Source organism: Archocentrus centrarchus, chromosome 5 (assembly GCF_007364275.1).
Source record: "Archocentrus centrarchus isolate MPI-CPG fArcCen1 chromosome 5, fArcCen1, whole genome shotgun sequence".
Lineage (NCBI taxonomy): Eukaryota > Metazoa > Chordata > Actinopteri > Cichliformes > Cichlidae > Archocentrus > Archocentrus centrarchus.
The window spans coordinates 6,432,576-6,450,114 of record NC_044350.1 but is presented as its reverse complement, the minus strand read 5'-3'; the positions used below and the strand labels follow the sequence as shown (position 1 = coordinate 6,450,114).

Below are 17,539 nucleotides of genomic sequence, written 5' to 3'. Positions count from 1 at the left end.
TCCAGTGATGACAGCTTGCAGTAAACTTAAGCAGTCTGAACACCCTGAAGACTACATCTACATTAAGCGAGCTAAACCTCACTTAATGTAGCGATCTGTACGAAAAAGCCAGAAACCAAAAGGGGTGACTCAACTTCTAAGGCAGCTTCTTGACATTTTGCTTGTCGCCCTGTCAGAAGAGTTACATATTGCGATAATATTATTGTGATCATTTTTTTTGGCCCAATAAATGTGTAATTAAAATCAGATTTTCTAACAGCCCAAATTCAGACAACCGTTCACACTTTATGTCCAATGGAGCCGGTCTAGCAGGCTCATCCAAAACAACATAAGGTATCTGTGGAGCTTTTAAATCTGTAGCTCCAACTGGACTTCCATATTTAAAATTTTTTCACAGGCACTTTCAACAACGCAAGGAATGCTTTCTGCCTCTAAAACTCTTAAACTATTTTCATAATGACATTGCTGACATTTACACCCCCCACCCCCATAGACACTATAAAAGACAGATGTAGCTACTGGGCGTGAAAAGCGAAGCCAGTGTAGTTTCATGTTTTATGCTTTAAACCTGCAGCGAGGGAGCGACTCCTCTGGCTGCAAAAAGACACGCTTATATGGAAGTCTTTGGGGAAACAGCCCTCTGCTCCCCTGCTCTGTGACCTCTGCAGACATTTTCCTAATAGGTTTATGGCTTCAATCACTAGTTTCAGGTCAGACTGAATAAAACATGACATTCATTTTGTAAATTATGGTCCTTAGTAGAGTCAGAAAGGAGGATTATTCAGGATATGCTCTCTGCTAACTAACAAGCGGTGCTCTGTTTCAAAGTAGGAGCCGCTTTTCCTTTTTAGACCTTCTTTAACTTTAACATTTGATCACAGACAAAAAGTCAAAGATCACTAAATGATTACCAAATTTCAAGACAGTCCATCAAATGGTTTTCCAGTCAATTCACTCAGTGCAACAAATGCCAATATCATCGATGGCAGAGGTAAAAAGATAGGATCTACCCAACAGGGGCCAGGGGAGTCTGCCTCGGCCCATCATCCACCTTAAATCAAGCTAACACTGCTATCCACATCAAATAGCACACAGAATATCAGCTAGAGCTTTGATGCAGGGGAAATACATCAATAAGCTTTCCACACATTTCTGTACATGTCACAGAAACATATAGCTCATCACCAGAGAGGTCAAAGTGCCGATTCCAGATATGTGTGCATATCTCTAATGGTCTCTCATAGCATGAACAATTTGTGGTCATAACATTGTGAGAAGGGCTGTCATGATGTGAAATGCACCATTAAGAGTCAAGCAGCTGTGTCAGATCAGACTTTTATGCTGCCCGCTGCTTTCATGTAAGAGAAGGTTGCGGCTTGTCCTTGTCCACTGAAGCGAGTGTTTGCACAATGGAAACAGGCCCAGGGCATGCTGTGTGTGCTGCACTCATCCATGTGACTGCAACATATAAAGTACTCCACAGTGCTTCGACTTTTCTGCCCTGTGAGTAAGTATTAAGCGTGGAGGCTCATGTGGCTGCGATGTAATCACAGCGGAACGAGATCTCTGTGTTATCACAACAGAGCTTGTGCTGAACTCATGAAGCGTGACTCGTCCTGCAGAGGACAAGCGATATCAGCAGGACGAGACGTCATAAGGAAAAATGCGAGGTTTGTTTGAAAGCATTAGTAAAACACTGCTTTACTAAAACAAGTTACGTCAGAAACCTCGTCACGACTACTCCGAAGGCATACGTGAGCAGGGCTTTATGTCAGGTTAGGCTTCATGAGGGTGAAGATTACGATCTGTCTCACAGGGCAGGATGACTTACTTGTGAACAAATCCATTGTGAGCCCTGTCAGATAGAGCTCCATGTGTTAGAGCAGGGAGAGAGGTACAGACAGTATGTTCCTACTTTTCTAAAATTGAATGATACGGTCGGTTTGGAGCTTTCGAGTCTGTGTCTCTGTTATCCTTCCTGTCCAGAGGACCAATTTAAATGTTTTTCTTGGTACTTTGACTTTTCCTCTAGCGCTACAAATAGGTCAAAGCTTTCATTTAACCTGTGAAATACCTCACAAACTACCATATATTCAACTTTAGATCAAATGCATGTATTCTAGACTAAGTCTTGAGTACTTTCTCTCCAGGCTCTTCAACCCTGGTCAGCCTGTTCTCGCAGCAAACTTGTAACACATTAATGCTTGGTTAGGATTCACAATGTAATACACTACATATAATACAATGATACAATAAGGCCTTTATCTTTTATTTTCTATTAATATTGTGGGCAAACGTGCACTGCCGGTGTCACTGTCACAGAATTCTGATAATCAAGGAGAAGATTAATTTAATAGCAGTGGGAGTTCACATGGTTGTTCCATCAACAATCCAGCCTTTTGGATGGTTCTTATGTAGCACTTTCTACTCCACTTGAGAACTCAAAGCACTTTATACAGCATTCACCCATTAACACAAGCACTCCAGAGAGCAACTTGGGGTTCGATATCTTGCCCAAGGATACTTTGGAATACAGATTGGAGCAGCCAGGAATCAAATCACCAATATTCCAAATACTAGGTGACCTGTTCTGCCTCCTGAGCTGCAGCCACCTGCTTTTGTCAGTTAACTTCGTCAAAAAATGACGCTAAAGGTTTGCTAAGGTGAATAAGGACAAAAAAGGAGTTGATGCTCTGGTTGATGGTCCTTAGATTTGTTTCCAGGGTATCATGAGATCAGCTATACATTGTGTTTAGTGCGAGTCAGCAAATAAACAGCTGGTGAGCACGCCACTGTGACAACTGTGGCACGCTCGGTGCACCACAGTGCCTCCAGACCTGCTTAAACACGTCCTCTGCTGTGCTTGTCTCCTCCTGACAAGCTCCTGTTGGTGCCATGTAAGCCTTTAATCACGTACCACGTTTCAGCTAAACATTTTCATCTAAACATAAAATCAAAATGATGGATGACTGACAAAACAGTCCGCTCAAAGTCAACACACAGCTTCCAAGAGTGTTATGTTTTACTGCACGCCTCTGACACAGTTGAGCCACAATATTAAAAGGGCCAGGTCATAAAGGGAAACAACCTTTCTCGATATTGTTACTAAGTGATGCTGTTGGGAGAAATGAACCTCCAACACAGCGGCCACATGATCTACTTCTACAAGCAGAAACTCTACCTGGTTTCTGATGATAATCGTGCCAAACAAACACTAACAAGTTGACAGGAGTGCAACACACTTTCCCCAGCAGGCTCTAAATAGAAATCTCACAGTTTGAACGATGAAAAGATGTTTTTTTCTCTCTCAAAACTGGTGTCCAGAATCAAGGTCTGTTCTCAATTAGAGGCTGTCACGATGCCTTCTGTCACATTCTTGAATCCTCCAACAGGCTGGATGCTGATTATATTTGCCAAGATGTACATTTCCAAAAATGGTTCTGCTAACATTAGAGTCGCCTCTATATGTTGTTCTCCATCTTTCTCTCTCCTTCTCTCAGATAATACTGAGAATCATCCACTCCTGTGTTTATTCACTGCAGCCTCTTGACCCTTCGCAGCGCTGAGCTCGAGTTCAGTGCCGAGCACTTATCGAACTCCCCCTCACGTACAGAGAGTAATGTCACACAGGTCTTAAGATCCAAAATGGTGTGGACAGGAGAAATTTGGATTTTTTTTGTAATGCTTAAAGAGCATCTTCCACCTTTGGAGAAAGCCGAGCCCGGCTGGCTGTTTCATTCTTCCAGTTCCAGCCTCCCGGCTTTAACTCCGAACGAGCAATAAAAACAAGCGTGTGTCAAACCATTTCTTAAGTGCCACCCATTAAATGAGGATAAGTATGTTGACAAGGTAATATTTGCTCATCAGTGCATCATTCATCAGCTTAATGACTTCATTTGCATAAGTCATTATGTTGTGGTGATTTTGGTGGTTTTACTGCGGCGGAGTTGGCAGCTCACGGTGCTTTTGCTTCTTCTCAATAACAGAAAAAGGTCGCCCTGCTGTACTGAGCATTTGAATGGATGAGAGAACAGCGGTTTGCTCTAAATAATCAGCATTTGTCGTTAGCTCCGCTCAGGAAAGTGACATATTATCTCACATTTGTGGGCTCTTGAGGGAGGTCCTGTTGTCTTCTGATAAGATTCATAGCAGAGCTTGTAGTGTGTCCTGATGTTACCCCCCAGGCTGAGGGGAGGTGTGCGAATGAGTGCGCATGGTTTGTTGGCACCCTAGTAAATCCACAAGTGATGCTAACATCCCACAGATGTGCGAGGGAGGGCTGGAGTCTCCTGAGTCGAGTGAATGGTGAGCAGGTGCCGCATTGATTTTTTTTTTGTGTGTTGGCAAGATTAGTGCGTGTGAGTGTTAAACATGAGGGCTGGGGTGTATTAAAGAGGACATATACTTTTAGCCTGACTGCACATCCTGCACCCCCATCACCCTTCCTCTCTGTTCACTGAGATCAGAGGCTGGTCCGGACCAGGCTGCAAGCAGATGTATTACCAAAAATACACATTTCAAGTCTTTTGATCTAATGGTGAATGCTGACGTTTGAGTGAGAAAATGTGGGTCGAATTCTCATGTTTCTAATTTAAAATGAGATTTGGGGGGGGGGGGGGGGGGGGGGGGGGCATGAAGCTTTCTTTCTTAAGTTTGAGAAGAGTAAATGTAACAAAATAGGTCAAATCTACCCTGTATATAAAAGATGGACACGTCACCCTTCATATATGTCATGATCAGAGTTTGGTGTAACACTGTACAAAGTAACGTGTTACTATAATCACAGTACATTTTTTGGTAGTGCAGTAATGTAGCGCATTACTGTAAGAGTGTGATTGTAAAGTGTAAACTTTGTCCAGGACAGAAACAGCTGTGTTATACCGCTAACACGCAGGCTCATTGCAAACATGCAAACACAAAGTTAGCAGAGAACCCAGAGTGATGTTAAAGCTGAGTGCATGCTGACCCCAGGCCAGCAGCCACAGCCTGAACCTCAGCAGGTAACAAAGGCAGTGATGAGCTGCCAGGTTTACAGCATCGCAGCCTCCGTTTCTACCTGTTCATATTTCTACAGCAGAATCGCAGTGGACGATTCTGGGCCAAAGACTCTCTGGGCCAAGTTTTAACTTTGATTTGTGTTGTTGGCTTTGTGTTCAGACTTAAACACTTAAAGATCCTACGCGTGTCCTCACTAAGATGGGGATTTGTGTCCACGTGTGGGACTGTAGCCTAAGGCTTCTATTGTTAACTGGTAACTATGTGACTATGCATTTCAGGTCATGTTACAGAGTAATGTGAAGGTAATGTAAGGAGCAGTGTAACAAATTACTTTCAGCAGGAGTAATTAAGCAATGCATTGCTTCTAAACAAAGTAACAAGTAATATGTAAAATGTCACTTCTTTTGAGTTTAATCTTTAAGCGATGACATTTGGACTACACTTCTACTTACCAATGCTTGGACCCTTCATTTTATAACCCTCATTCAGTAAACGGTCATTATAAAACTGATGAACTTCAGTCTGTAAAATCATATACTGTATGGGGAAAAATTGTAACTCTCTCTCTTGCATTCTTTTGCATTGATTATATCCATGGATTTTTCAGCTGGCATGGAAATGTTACCTTTTAGGTAAATTTTGGTTTACACAAAATATGATATTGCGTTTGAAGCTGAATATTGGCTTATGAGGCAGTGCATCTGTATGACATTCATTATGCTTCAAAAGAGCAAATTTGTATGTAGTCTCTTCAAAGACATGCATGTTTGTAGCTGTTACACGTGGACACATTTGAATGTGGAGCAAAGAGCTTGACATCACAGATAGGTGTGCGATGGTTCAAAGAGGAGATCCCGAATGCAAGACACCAGAGGCAGATTAAATACAAAATCAAAAGCTTTATTGGCCAAAGGCAGAATCAAACACATGGAGGCGGTCGGTGAAGCAAGCAAAGCATCCAAAATAGCACAATGCATTGAAAAATTACAGATGAAAAGGTAAAGTCAGACAAGAGTCAGGAACAGGCAGAGGGCGTGCACAAGGAAGATAAGTAGGACTCAAACTGGGAAAGTGACTGTTCATCATGAGTTCAGAGACAATCTTTTTTTTGAGTCTTTATAAGCAGAACTCTCAGAACTTTATGATGCCACCGGTAATGGATATTTCATCCCAGCCCATCCATGTGTGCAGGGAGCCAATGGGAGGTCAGCCAGATTTGTCATGACTTGCCATACTTGGTCATGCGTGCTCTCCATGGGCTCGAGCTTTAAATGCACACGCTGTATGGCTCAAATTTGCAAAGCGCGTTGAACATCTGGGCGCCTCATGAAGGACACTTTGAAAACCTCAGCGTATGTGCCAATGAGCAAGTCATTTGAATGAATTAGAAATTACAGTGTAATTGGTTTCCACTTCTCTGTAGTGCATACGTGGGTGCGAAGCAGTAATTTGAACACTTTCAGCCTTTCCTCGTGGCGCTGCTCCTGGGTGTGCAGACAAAAGGTGACAGAATTGAAAACATGGGCTTGTCAGAGAAGTTCGGCTGCTGGTTACTTTCTCACTTCATTAGGCTCACACAATCACACGGTTAATTCTGATGTTCGAAAGAAATGAGGTAATTTCAGCCGAAGTATGCTTAAAGCTTTTCTCCTGCATGATCGCAGTTACATATTCTTTGTTAGAAAGTCACAAATTACAGACAGAAGAGTTTATTTCCTTTGGTTTAAACTCCTACATAATCTATGCAAATCACTCACGGGCTATCAGATCAAATCTTTCAGCACGCCTTCAGAGAGATCAAAGTCCCCACTCTGCACACACAGGTACTCCATAATCATCCCACGCCATTTGGACTAGCTAAAGGTCAGTTACAGCAGCCACTCTGCCAGGGTGCAAAGGTCAACAGCCTCCTAGTGTACAAGTAAATGGATCCAAGTAAATGGAGCCTTTATCTTTTTTAAAGTGCTGAGTTGCTCGGCTCGCAGCCAGCCTGTAGGTCATTTTAACCACATTATCATTTCTTATCTGATCTGACATTGTTCTCAGAGCTCGACACACAGCGTTAACATACGACACGCATATTCCGTAGCTCAACACCACGACAGTCCAGCGGGCTGCCACTCACGCTGCAGCAGAAGTCACGTCAGAGCCAAGGCGCCGCACTCTGTAAACCTAATGACACTTTGGTCGTGTTCTGCTCTTTGTTAACATGCTTTCTGGAATGTTTCATTAGCCTCAGATCAAATCCTTTTATGAGAAGCAGCAAAAAAATCTTTCCAAGAAAAGTGGAAGTAAGAAGCTCAGCCAAGCTGACAGCAATTTCCTCCTCCCCACCACTACCTAACCCCCCCCTTCCCCGCCACACACACACACACACTTTTTTTCTCTGCTGATGCCGTGTGTCAGCTGGGAGGCACGGCTCTGTACCATGAAGATGTAATCTACACCTCTCCGTGCCAGAGAACAGCGAATGAAACGGCTGGATCGGCACAGCAGCACATGTGGGTATCCACTTTCATGCAACACGTCCCCGGGGGGGGGGGGCACAAACATGTTGGAGGCCAACTCTTGGTAGGGGTGAAAAGGAGAGGTGCTGCGCAACTGGGTGGGACTGCACATGCTTTGGCTGACGTCATTGTTACAGAAATTTTGGAACAAGAGTGAGTTTAAGATGGGAGAGGATAAGTAAGAAGTATAGATAAGTACAGATGAAATCAATCAAATTTCCGTTATAGTGAGATAAATGCCAAAGCCACCACTTTCATGAGTGAACCACTGTATTAGATATGAGTCTTTGGGGACATACACAGAAAACAAACATTTACTATAAAAGTTTTCTGTTTCCTTATGGGTTGGATTCGAGTACATGAAGTAATCCCACGCACATTCAATATAATCAATATTAACAGGGGTCTTGTATGGGAGTCTGCAGTGTTTATCTGGCTGAAACACTTTTGCAACCAATTTAGTGACTGCCAGTTTTTAATGAACAAAATATTTTGTTTGAGTGACTGAACTACGTAATGTGTTATGATGTGCTAATGGGTGAACAGAGCCAGCAGACATCCGACACATACAGCAGCAGAACGAGATGCTCTGTTTTTACGAGTTGGTAACAATGAAAGCTTCAGTTTATATTCCTGACAAGCTCTTAGGGCAGTGTTTACTGCGAGTTATTAAAAGCACAATAATTGAACACAGTGTTAATGTTAATTAAAATCTGAAACGGTAACAGTAACCCTCTGGGAAGGGACCTGAAACAATAATTCAAGCAATCAATGCAAAGATACTCTGACTGGTGTGGACTAAATCCCAAGTGCTGATTTCACTACAATTAATGTTGCCAAAGGAAACTTTACCATATTATAGTATGCAGATATTCTTTGTCTTTTAGACACATGAAACACAACAGATTTCCCTAACATTTGTTACTGTGTAGTTATTTATTTAGTCGTTCATGCTCTGTCTGACTCTGCTCAGATCAGCTGGTTGTTGTGTTTGTGACTCGCCAAACACTTGTGTTTCTCTCATCTCTTCTTTACTTTTTAAATATTCATCCATCTGCTGTTATAAATGCAGATACAGAAAGATCAGCAAATAGCTAATATTGGGCCAATTTAGAATCACCAGTTAACCTAACCCTGCTAACGGCATGTCTTTGGACTGTGAGAGGAAGCCAGAGTACCCGGAGAGAACCCATACAGACACATGGACGATACAGACACATACAGACAAATTCCACACAAAAAGGCCCCGGCCAGATGGTGGATTCAAACTCAGGACCTTCTTGCTGTGCGGCAACAGTGCTAGCCACCATGCCACCCTGCCGCTTGTCATTTTATCCCTGGTCAAAGGGACAGTTCATCGCAGGCCATGATTGGGGTCAAGTTCATGTACAAGTAATGTCTAAGAGCCAAACACTTGGCTTCAGGGAGTTTTTTCTTGTCTTGCATCTGTATGACGTCACTAAGAGGGGCTGTCCTTAATATGGTCATTTTATGTTCACAGCTCAGACCGTCAGCCCAGAAGCCCCTCCCACCATCAAAAAAAAAAAGCTTGCTTAAAGAGAGGGTAACCTTAAAGAGTGAGGAGTCAAAACAGCTTCAGACAGAGGATGAAGTGAGGTCCTCTACCTCAGCACAGTGGAGAGTTTAAGATGAAAAAAATGACTGACCGCTCTACTGTGGTAGAGCAGTCACCATAGGATAAATAAGGATTATTTTGACCTATGAATCATGCAAAGAGTAATCACGGAGCTGGAAATGAGCAGAGCGGTTCCCATTTAAAGAAACAAACCGGAAAGAGAGCAATGAGGTGAGGGGATGAGGTTGCTTTCGGGGTGGACAGTCCATGTGTTTGTTTCCTCAGCGCGTGCGAGCACAGACACAAGAACCAACAGGGAATTTACAAAAAGCAGCTGAGTGTGTTTCTGTGTTTGCATGTAAGCAGGAGCTTTTATCTGTGTCAAGATGTTGTTGCAGGCAGTAGCAGGGGAGCCGCTCTAGGAGTACAGTCACGAGAAATCTTTGTTCCTCGTCTGTTTGTAACACGCTTACATCCGTGAGGCATTGTTAGCCCGCTCTGCTCAGGAGGGGCAGAAACACAGACATCACACAGAGGCCAAAGGGCACGTCCTGTGGACAGAGCAGAACCGTCCTGAGAGTGGTGGGGAGGCTGTCAGCTCACAAGTTCTCTTTCACCCTGTCTCTGAAAGGAAATATCAAAGAACCTGTACCTATGATTGTTCAGTCTACCACATATGAAGCGATACACCCCGGCTTTACCCAGCTTATTCTGATTTAACATCAAAACAAGCCGAGACTCATGAAAGACCCGCTCAGTTCCATGAAAGCAGAGCAGGAGAGAAGAGAGGCGAACGCAGAAGACCAGAAAGCAACAGTGTTGGGTTGTTGTTTCCAGCTCCCCTAGCACTTAGAGTTTCCCTCCAGCACGGTCTCTCGCTGAAATATTAATCGTGTTTGACAGCTGTTTCAGCTCAGAAAACAAACACAAGACCCGAGCTTGGTTGTTTTGTTTTTTTGTGTGTGTGTTTTTGGAAAGCGCAGAGACATATGCACGAGCGTGGACTGGCTCAGATAAGGAACAACTGTTGTGGACAAAAGGAGAACAGGCTCGAGACAGCACAATGTGGAAGTAGCCTCATTAGGAATGTGCTGTTGTTTACAAGTGTGAAATTATGACAAGCTGTACTGTCTCTCAGCTGTCATGTCCTGGGGGGGGGGGGGGGGGGGGGGGGCAGCATTGTAATGCAATAAGCGGAGGAGTGCAGCGTTTATGTCCGCATATCAGCGGGTCGGAGTCGAGCAAGCCTCTCCTCTACCTTAACACTTTAACAACGTCCCTGCAACCCCAACGCACTTAACGAGGTGGTATAATGATAAGAGGCCTTCTCGCACACACACACACACACACACACACACACACACACACACACACACACACACACACACACACACACACACACACGGCTCCAGCATGGTAGAGGCAATTTGCAGCATTAAGCTGCCTGATAGCACATGTCCACTGAGAGTTAGGCAGTGATTTAACGGACATTGCTCACACCAATTAGAGTGAATCAGCCAGGCAACGCTACTGACAAGTGGATGCCGACGCTGTCAACACACAGCCGCGCACACGCACACATGCTCCCACACACTGCGGAAGAGGGGGGGGGGGGGGGGGGGGTATTTCAATGTTTCTTTTGTGATTAAGAGCATGAAAATAGCCCATTTAGATAATCCCTCCCTGTCAGCACTGTCAGCCTGAGAGACACATCCCATGCACTTATTCCCTCATTACCATACGCCAGTCATTTTAAGAGGACCGGGTACAAAGCCCGAAGGCTCAGCTGAGAGGAAATGCTTCTCTTTCGGCAGCGTCCGACGGCCGCTCCCGGTCTCTTCGCCGGCCAAACCTGGAGCGACATCAGTCAGTCCCGAAGGCCAGAAATGGGAGAGCCGCGCCGCGCCGGGCGAGACAGAGAGAAGGCGCACAAAAGGGTTTCTGTTTGCACGCCCACTGGAGGAGTCAGACCCCGAGGAGCACCTGATTCATTTCTTTTGGAGGGCTATTAATCTTTTCAAGCACCAGAATCACTTTGCCTCTCAGGAACAGGAGTGCAGATTGAGTTTTCTATTACAATCAACCAGAGGCAGTGTGGCACGGAGGCGGGGGGGGCTGTCCTTGGCGCTGTCTTTCCCATTTAAAACCAAAACAGGGGAAGGATTGCCTACCACATTATTGAGATTATTTTTATATTTGTATTCACAGTAAGGGTAAGCAAGGTTACAATGAACAGCTGTTCTAGAGCTTCTTTATATGAAAGGGCCAAATGGTTAACTTAATCTTCACAGATCTCCAACCTGAATGATTTCAAATGAATTCATGTCTTAGAGCAAATGCTTAAATTCTTCTACAGAGAGGGCACGCAGGGTTCACAGACACTGTACTTGCTTTCAGCCTCGCATTACTTTTCATGAAATGTAGGGACACGATGTGAAGGTGAGCAGGAATTAAGGTACAATGATGCTGCATTTAAGATCCATACTTGACAGCAATTATATATTGGAGTGAAGCATGAAGTCACATAGGTAGGTCTTGAGTTAAATGAGTATTTTGCAGGAGAACTTGTAAGCTTTCTGTTTTCTTTCTTGCTTGTGAGAAGATTAGTCCAACATCTTATCTGCTCACTAAATATGAAGCTACAGCCGGGAGATGGGTATCTTAGAAAACAGGGGGGGCGCATCAGCTGAGTTAATGAGTGGGTCAAGGAGCAAGTCTTCATGTTCAAGTTAAGATAGGCAACCTTGGAGACCCTAGCAACAAATATCAAACCAAAAAACAAAAAAAAAAAGCATTTCCCTTTTGTCCTGTCTCCACAACACACGAACGTGCTTTACTTCTCTACAGCTGGAGGAAAAGTCCACAGGAGAGGAGTTGGGGAAGGGGAGACTGGATGGAGGGTTCTTGGAAGCTCCATCTGTGCCTGCCCCTGATGAAGGCTGCAGCGAGTAGGCACTGATGTTTGCCCTTGCAAAAGGGGTTTTGCAATCAGAAAATACACCCTCGTCTGGGCCTCCCTCCTGACTGGACAACCCCTCTGGTCACAGTCAGTCCCGGCTAACCATCCAAAACATTTGCTCGGTGTGGCATGCCATTTGGTCACCCGCGCTGCAACTCCTAATACCCAATAGCTCTTCTCCTACCTCTGAAGGAAGCATGGGTGCGTTTTATCCCCTAGCTGCAGTAGGTGTCAGTGGAGCCAATGGAGACTATGGCTGTCCTTATTAGACTACCTTAGCAGGTAGTAGCAATGAGTGCACAGCAAGCATGTTCTCTGGTAAGGCAATCTTTACATGATAGCTTAATGAAAGGATTCACTGGATTTTTCCAGATTATTCTCAGAGCACTTTTTCAGTTTCTATCCAAAATATATTGCCTACCCTGAGATCTCCTGGCTGCAGCTTCATATTTGAGATTGGACAGATGAGTGACAGCTGCAACACCAAGAAAATGAATAAACAAAAAAAAACCTTCAAGATTTTGCTGTGACACCCACGATTCAGACTCTCACACTCATTAATCGCTTACTAGGTTTGGATGCTGATGATTTTTCTCTGATCTGTAACTGAGCAGATTTGTTTTACTTGCGAGAAAAAGATCAGTGGACTGACAAGGGCGCGAGAAATGGTGCTTATACCACTAGCCTTACTTTCACTATTAGTCGTCTGATGTTAGTAATTGGCTCTACACAGATCACCCAAATTAGTCTTGAACACATTGCAGCAGCTTCTTAGAGCCCCGTGGGTGAAAGGTCCGCACTTTCTACACTAGTAAGTGGCTGATTTATCAAATTCAGGTCAAAATAAAGCACAGACTTCGCATTAATTATCGCCTTGTATAATTAATCAGCTCTGTTCATTTAGCCGTGGCGTAGCCTCTTGAAAAATGTCTGTCGGCCAAGACTATTAATTGCAAAAGAACCAACTGAAGTTGCGAGCTCAGCCGCAGCTCCGAGTCAGGCTCCAGAACGGCGGCACTAATGGAGGAATACGGAGGCCACTTTAAGATGAAAAACGGCAACAGAGCCTCCTGTCACTTAATCAATATGAAAACCCAATGGGGAGAGGGAACCACCGCCTGCAGGGGCCTCACAGTCCCAGGACTCATGTCCCCGGGATGAAGACGGGCGGGGGTGAAATGGGCCCACCGTAACTCATCTCAGTCACAGTGATGATGTCGCTCGTCCCCAAAGGGGGGTGTTGCGTGGAGGCGATGCCGTCTTGGGAGGTGCTTAACAACAGCATCCATCTCCGTAACATAATACTACAGACAGCTCCAACCTAAGGAGCCATCATCACCGGCGGCTCCGGCGCTGCTTTTATTCACGCCGGATGAAATTCCTCATGAAAACGCCTCAGGCGACGCTGTGGCTGTGCGCCATCAGTCACTCTTTTCAGCCAGTTAGAACCCAAAAGGATCGCAAAGCCTGATAAATCCTGCTAATGTGGGTCATTCCTGCATTTTTCTTAATCAGTTAAAGTAATCAAGCCCACTCGGGGGGAGAAGGGGGGGGGGGGGGGGGGGTTAAATGTACTTCCACGCAAAGCAGAAAGGACACTGCGTGTGGACACCTCCACGCCTGAGCGTCCACAGCGTCAGTTAGTCTCTGCTGGCCCTCCGCTGCTCTATCTCGCGGCTGCCTCTCTGGCCCCGAGGTGCTGTTATCTCTCACACAAACAGCTCCTGCGCCGCAGCCCCTCATCTATCTGCATGACATGTGCTTCCCTGTTTGTTTTGTCTCGCCTGTTAGACGCGGCTGATGATATTGAGCCGTGTCGACGGCGCTCTTCCGTTCACGCCAGATGAATCAATCACTCCGGCGTGCTCCGCTGCCCTGTTTAGTGCAGACGGAGTCTTTTCCACTTCAATCAATGCCGAGGGTTTAGGAAGAGGTTAGTGTTTTTCCTGCTATTTATTAGGAAAAGAATAGCTCTCAAAAAGCAGCTCTGGCTGACTGACACACGAAAACTTTGTCAGCTTCCTGCAGCGGCATTTGTTTTGTTTATTCAAGCCCGACAGGAATATGCAGATTGACTGTGTAAATATGTAAATACACATGGTTAATAGAGACCACTGGTAGCAGATGTCAGCGTACTGAACTGTGCGCACAGATGCTGTTAAATTACATGAATAATTAAAAAAGAAGCAAAAATTATTCATATAAAAATACACACTACGCTCAGAGAGTATGAATGCATTTGTACAGCAAGTATGCAGCTTGGATAACAGACACAAAAAGAAGAATTGAGAGGCTTTGCAGTTTTATCATTAAAAAAAATACAGATCAAAATATTCCATTACAGGAGGGTTAAAACCCTAAAACTACAGCTTGGTATCACAACAAAAAGAAAGCGCAGCAATTCCAAATACAGATAAGAAATCCTTAAAAAAAAAAATGCTTCCTGACATCACTTACACAGAGTTTACGGTTCAAAATTAAGTCCTGGAACATTCAAATTCCTTTCCATCAGCTGATAAAGTCCCCTTCAAGCTCATCAGGATCGTCCTGTGTTTGGACAATAAGCAGAGGGTTTCTACGAGGACTCGGCTCTAACAAAGTCCCGCTGCTCCTCCTCCCAGACATCCCTTCAGTCTTTGCTGCAGCACTGCTCAGCTGTCTCTCTCCTTTGTGGCTGGAGTCTGGAGAGATTCTCAGCTCCTCCGCCACCCGTTCCCCCAGCACCTGAATCAGCTGTCTGGAGCCTTCTGAGGCAGAAGGAAGGGCATCCTCTCTCCTCTTTTCTGCTGAAAAGATTGTGGGTGCCTGGGGGACGGGAGAGCCAGAGGAGGGGGGTTGGGGTTGTAGAGGGTTGTCCTTTAACATCTCTCCTCCTCCCTCTCTGGATTCGGTGCAGCCTTCTCCTTCAGCCTCAGATTCCTCACTCTCACTAGATGACTCGCTGCTGCTGTCACTGGAAGTGCTGCTGCTGTCACTGGAAGTGCTGCTGCTGTCATCACTGGATACGGCAGCCCTCTTGGAAGCTTCCTGCTGCTCTTCCTCCGCCACGATCTTCGCTACGTTCTCTAACTCATCGAGCTCCAGCTCCAAGTCTTTTTTCTGCAGGGTTGCTTTTTGCAACGTTGCTGCCAAGGCTGCCACCTTCTTGGTCCTGTGAAGATGAAGCGAGGGGGGGGGGGTTAGAAAGGCAAAAAGTTTCAACGTAATAAAACTGTGTACAATACAGACACAGACAGGGAGGGGAAAAAGAGACATCCAACTACCACTTCATTGGTGGTACCTGGGAGAGAGCGACATGACAACTGACTGATCGACTGGCTCTGCGTACTAAAGACATAGCCACGGGATAACCATCTACAAATCTAATACCCATTAACCAAATCCCATTCTCATACGAATGCTAAGTAGACTGCGATTTGCAGAGGCGACGGGGGCTCAATGAACTATGGAAATACGGATGTTTAATAATGTAGGAAGATGAGCACCGCTGATACACGAGCCCTGGGATTTTCTCCCCCCCCAACCGTTGCGCTCCCTGCAAGAGGTGATAAGAGACTGAGAGGAATTACAGAGAGAGGAATATCTCTCCAACTCCTCCTTTCATTCCGTACATGCAAAAACACACGCACACACTTTCATCTTTACATATGGAGCGGCTAAAGCTAACAGCTGCATACGGTGCGAGAGGAGGGGTAACAGTGAATAGTCAGGATGAGGTCAATATATCCTGAGTATCTGGATGCTGGAGAGAAAAGAAGATGTCCAGTAAAAACGCTGCAGCTGGAACAAAAAAAAAAAAAAAAAGAATCAACACGAGCATTTTGTGCATTTTGCAGAAGCGAATCAACCCTATGAGGCTAAAGACTGTGGAGTTGTGCGCTCAGACTGCAACACAGTCAATAAAAGTGTGGATAGAGAAAAAGAGCAGGCTGCAGCCCAAGCAGCTGAATGTCTCCAAAGATTAAGATTAAGAGAATGCCCTCATAAAGCAGTACATTAAATAGTGCTCCCATCCCATCACTTTAGTTTATAGTCGCAACTGCTTGAAGAAAGAGATGGTGTTTTTATTGCTGATGAATGTCCTCCTACAAGGCCCCGTTTGTTTAAAGGCATCAGATTGTGTGGAGGCCCCCGCCTGCACATTATTCACACTGGGAAAGCCTGCCATGCTGCCAAAAACTTAAGTGGTTGCTATTCGTCCCCTCAGTGCCGTTAGGGCGTGTGTGCCGCCCCCCTCCCCCACTGCCATGGTGATTACGAGCTGACCTCTGAGGGTCACTGCGATTCAGACTGTGTCCATTCAGGGTGGGAGAAACTGTGTGTGTATGTGTGTGTGTTTAGAGGAGCTACTCTTTCTCTGCCTTTCATATTCACACACACTCTGCTCCTGTTGCCCTCTCTGGCCCAATTAACCCACTGCTGAGCACCAGGATGGCTCCTCATTACCGTGCACTCCTAATGAGCTCCCTATTCTGGTGAGTAAAGTGTTTATGAAAGCAGCATGTAGGGGCTGTGCATTCATTTAGGACCTCAGGAGGGACTGTGTTAACAGATCTCATGGTTGTGCTGTAGCATGAGGACACCCATTCTCTGCACCGTGACAAACAGAAAGGGAAAAAAACCAAACTGCAGACTTGTGGGTTGAGCGGTCACGACAGAGCGCTCATTCTCACATGCGCCTTCATCCACAAATGGTTTGCACAGCAGCAGCGTTTGCACCGGAGGAACCTTTGGAGGGACTCGGTTGCCTCTTTTCCACCAAAAAGACATTTGGGTGGAAGCGATTAGGTTATGTCGTGCTGGTGCCGGCATTTATGCAAATGCCAAAGTTCAGGAACTTTGGGAATGGGGCTTGCACCAACTGACATTTCTGATTGTTTGAAAAGCATTTCCAGCCAGTCTCTCTCACTCATCTCACGGTCATCTCTGCAATACCTCAAAAAATAAAAAAATAAAAATCGGTTTGGTAAGGTATGCTGTGAGATTCTACTCATAAACACAACATTTAAACTTGGCTGCTTAAGAACAGAAGCTGCATTAGCAAGAAGTGTCATTTTCAGATGGTTTCACTGCATTCACAAATCACAAATAAACACAGCCACACCACCCCACATCACTGTGGCAAGGCACCACATTGCCAGATGTATCTCAGCCCCCCCCCCCCACCAGACAGACAAACAGACCCACAGCTCTGCCGCAGAGAGCGGCGAGACAGACAGCAGCTGTAACGCGATTGCATTCCTGGAATTTAAAGATCCAGGTGCAACTGAAATAGCTTGAGGACATCATGGATGACTAGTTGTCCCCTTGGAGATCGCACGTGTAGCTGGTGCACTGTAATGCAGTGTGTGGAGGGTGCATGGACATCCACACACAGCCTTGCATTCACCCTCTGATGATGAAATGTGTCACTCAAACCCAACACACTTGTGGATGGGGAAACTGCAATTCTGGTGCAAGTCCCTGAAGACACTTGCATGATGATCTTTATTGTTAACA

General features: G+C 45.2%; 1 protein-coding gene across 2 annotated transcripts in view; it reads right to left on the bottom strand.

Annotated features, from left to right (window-relative positions):
- Positions 1-14,097: 14,097 nt before the first annotated feature.
- Positions 14,098-17,539, bottom strand: part of shq1 (SHQ1, H/ACA ribonucleoprotein assembly factor) — a 36,079-nt gene continuing 32,637 nt past the window's right edge. For both annotated transcript variants that reach the window (XM_030728576.1, XM_030728575.1), the window contains exon 12: positions 14,098-15,191. In XM_030728576.1, coding sequence (XP_030584436.1) covers positions 14,549-15,191 — 643 coding nt within the window. In that variant the 3' untranslated portion in view covers positions 14,098-14,548. The remainder of the gene's footprint in view (positions 15,192-17,539) is intronic.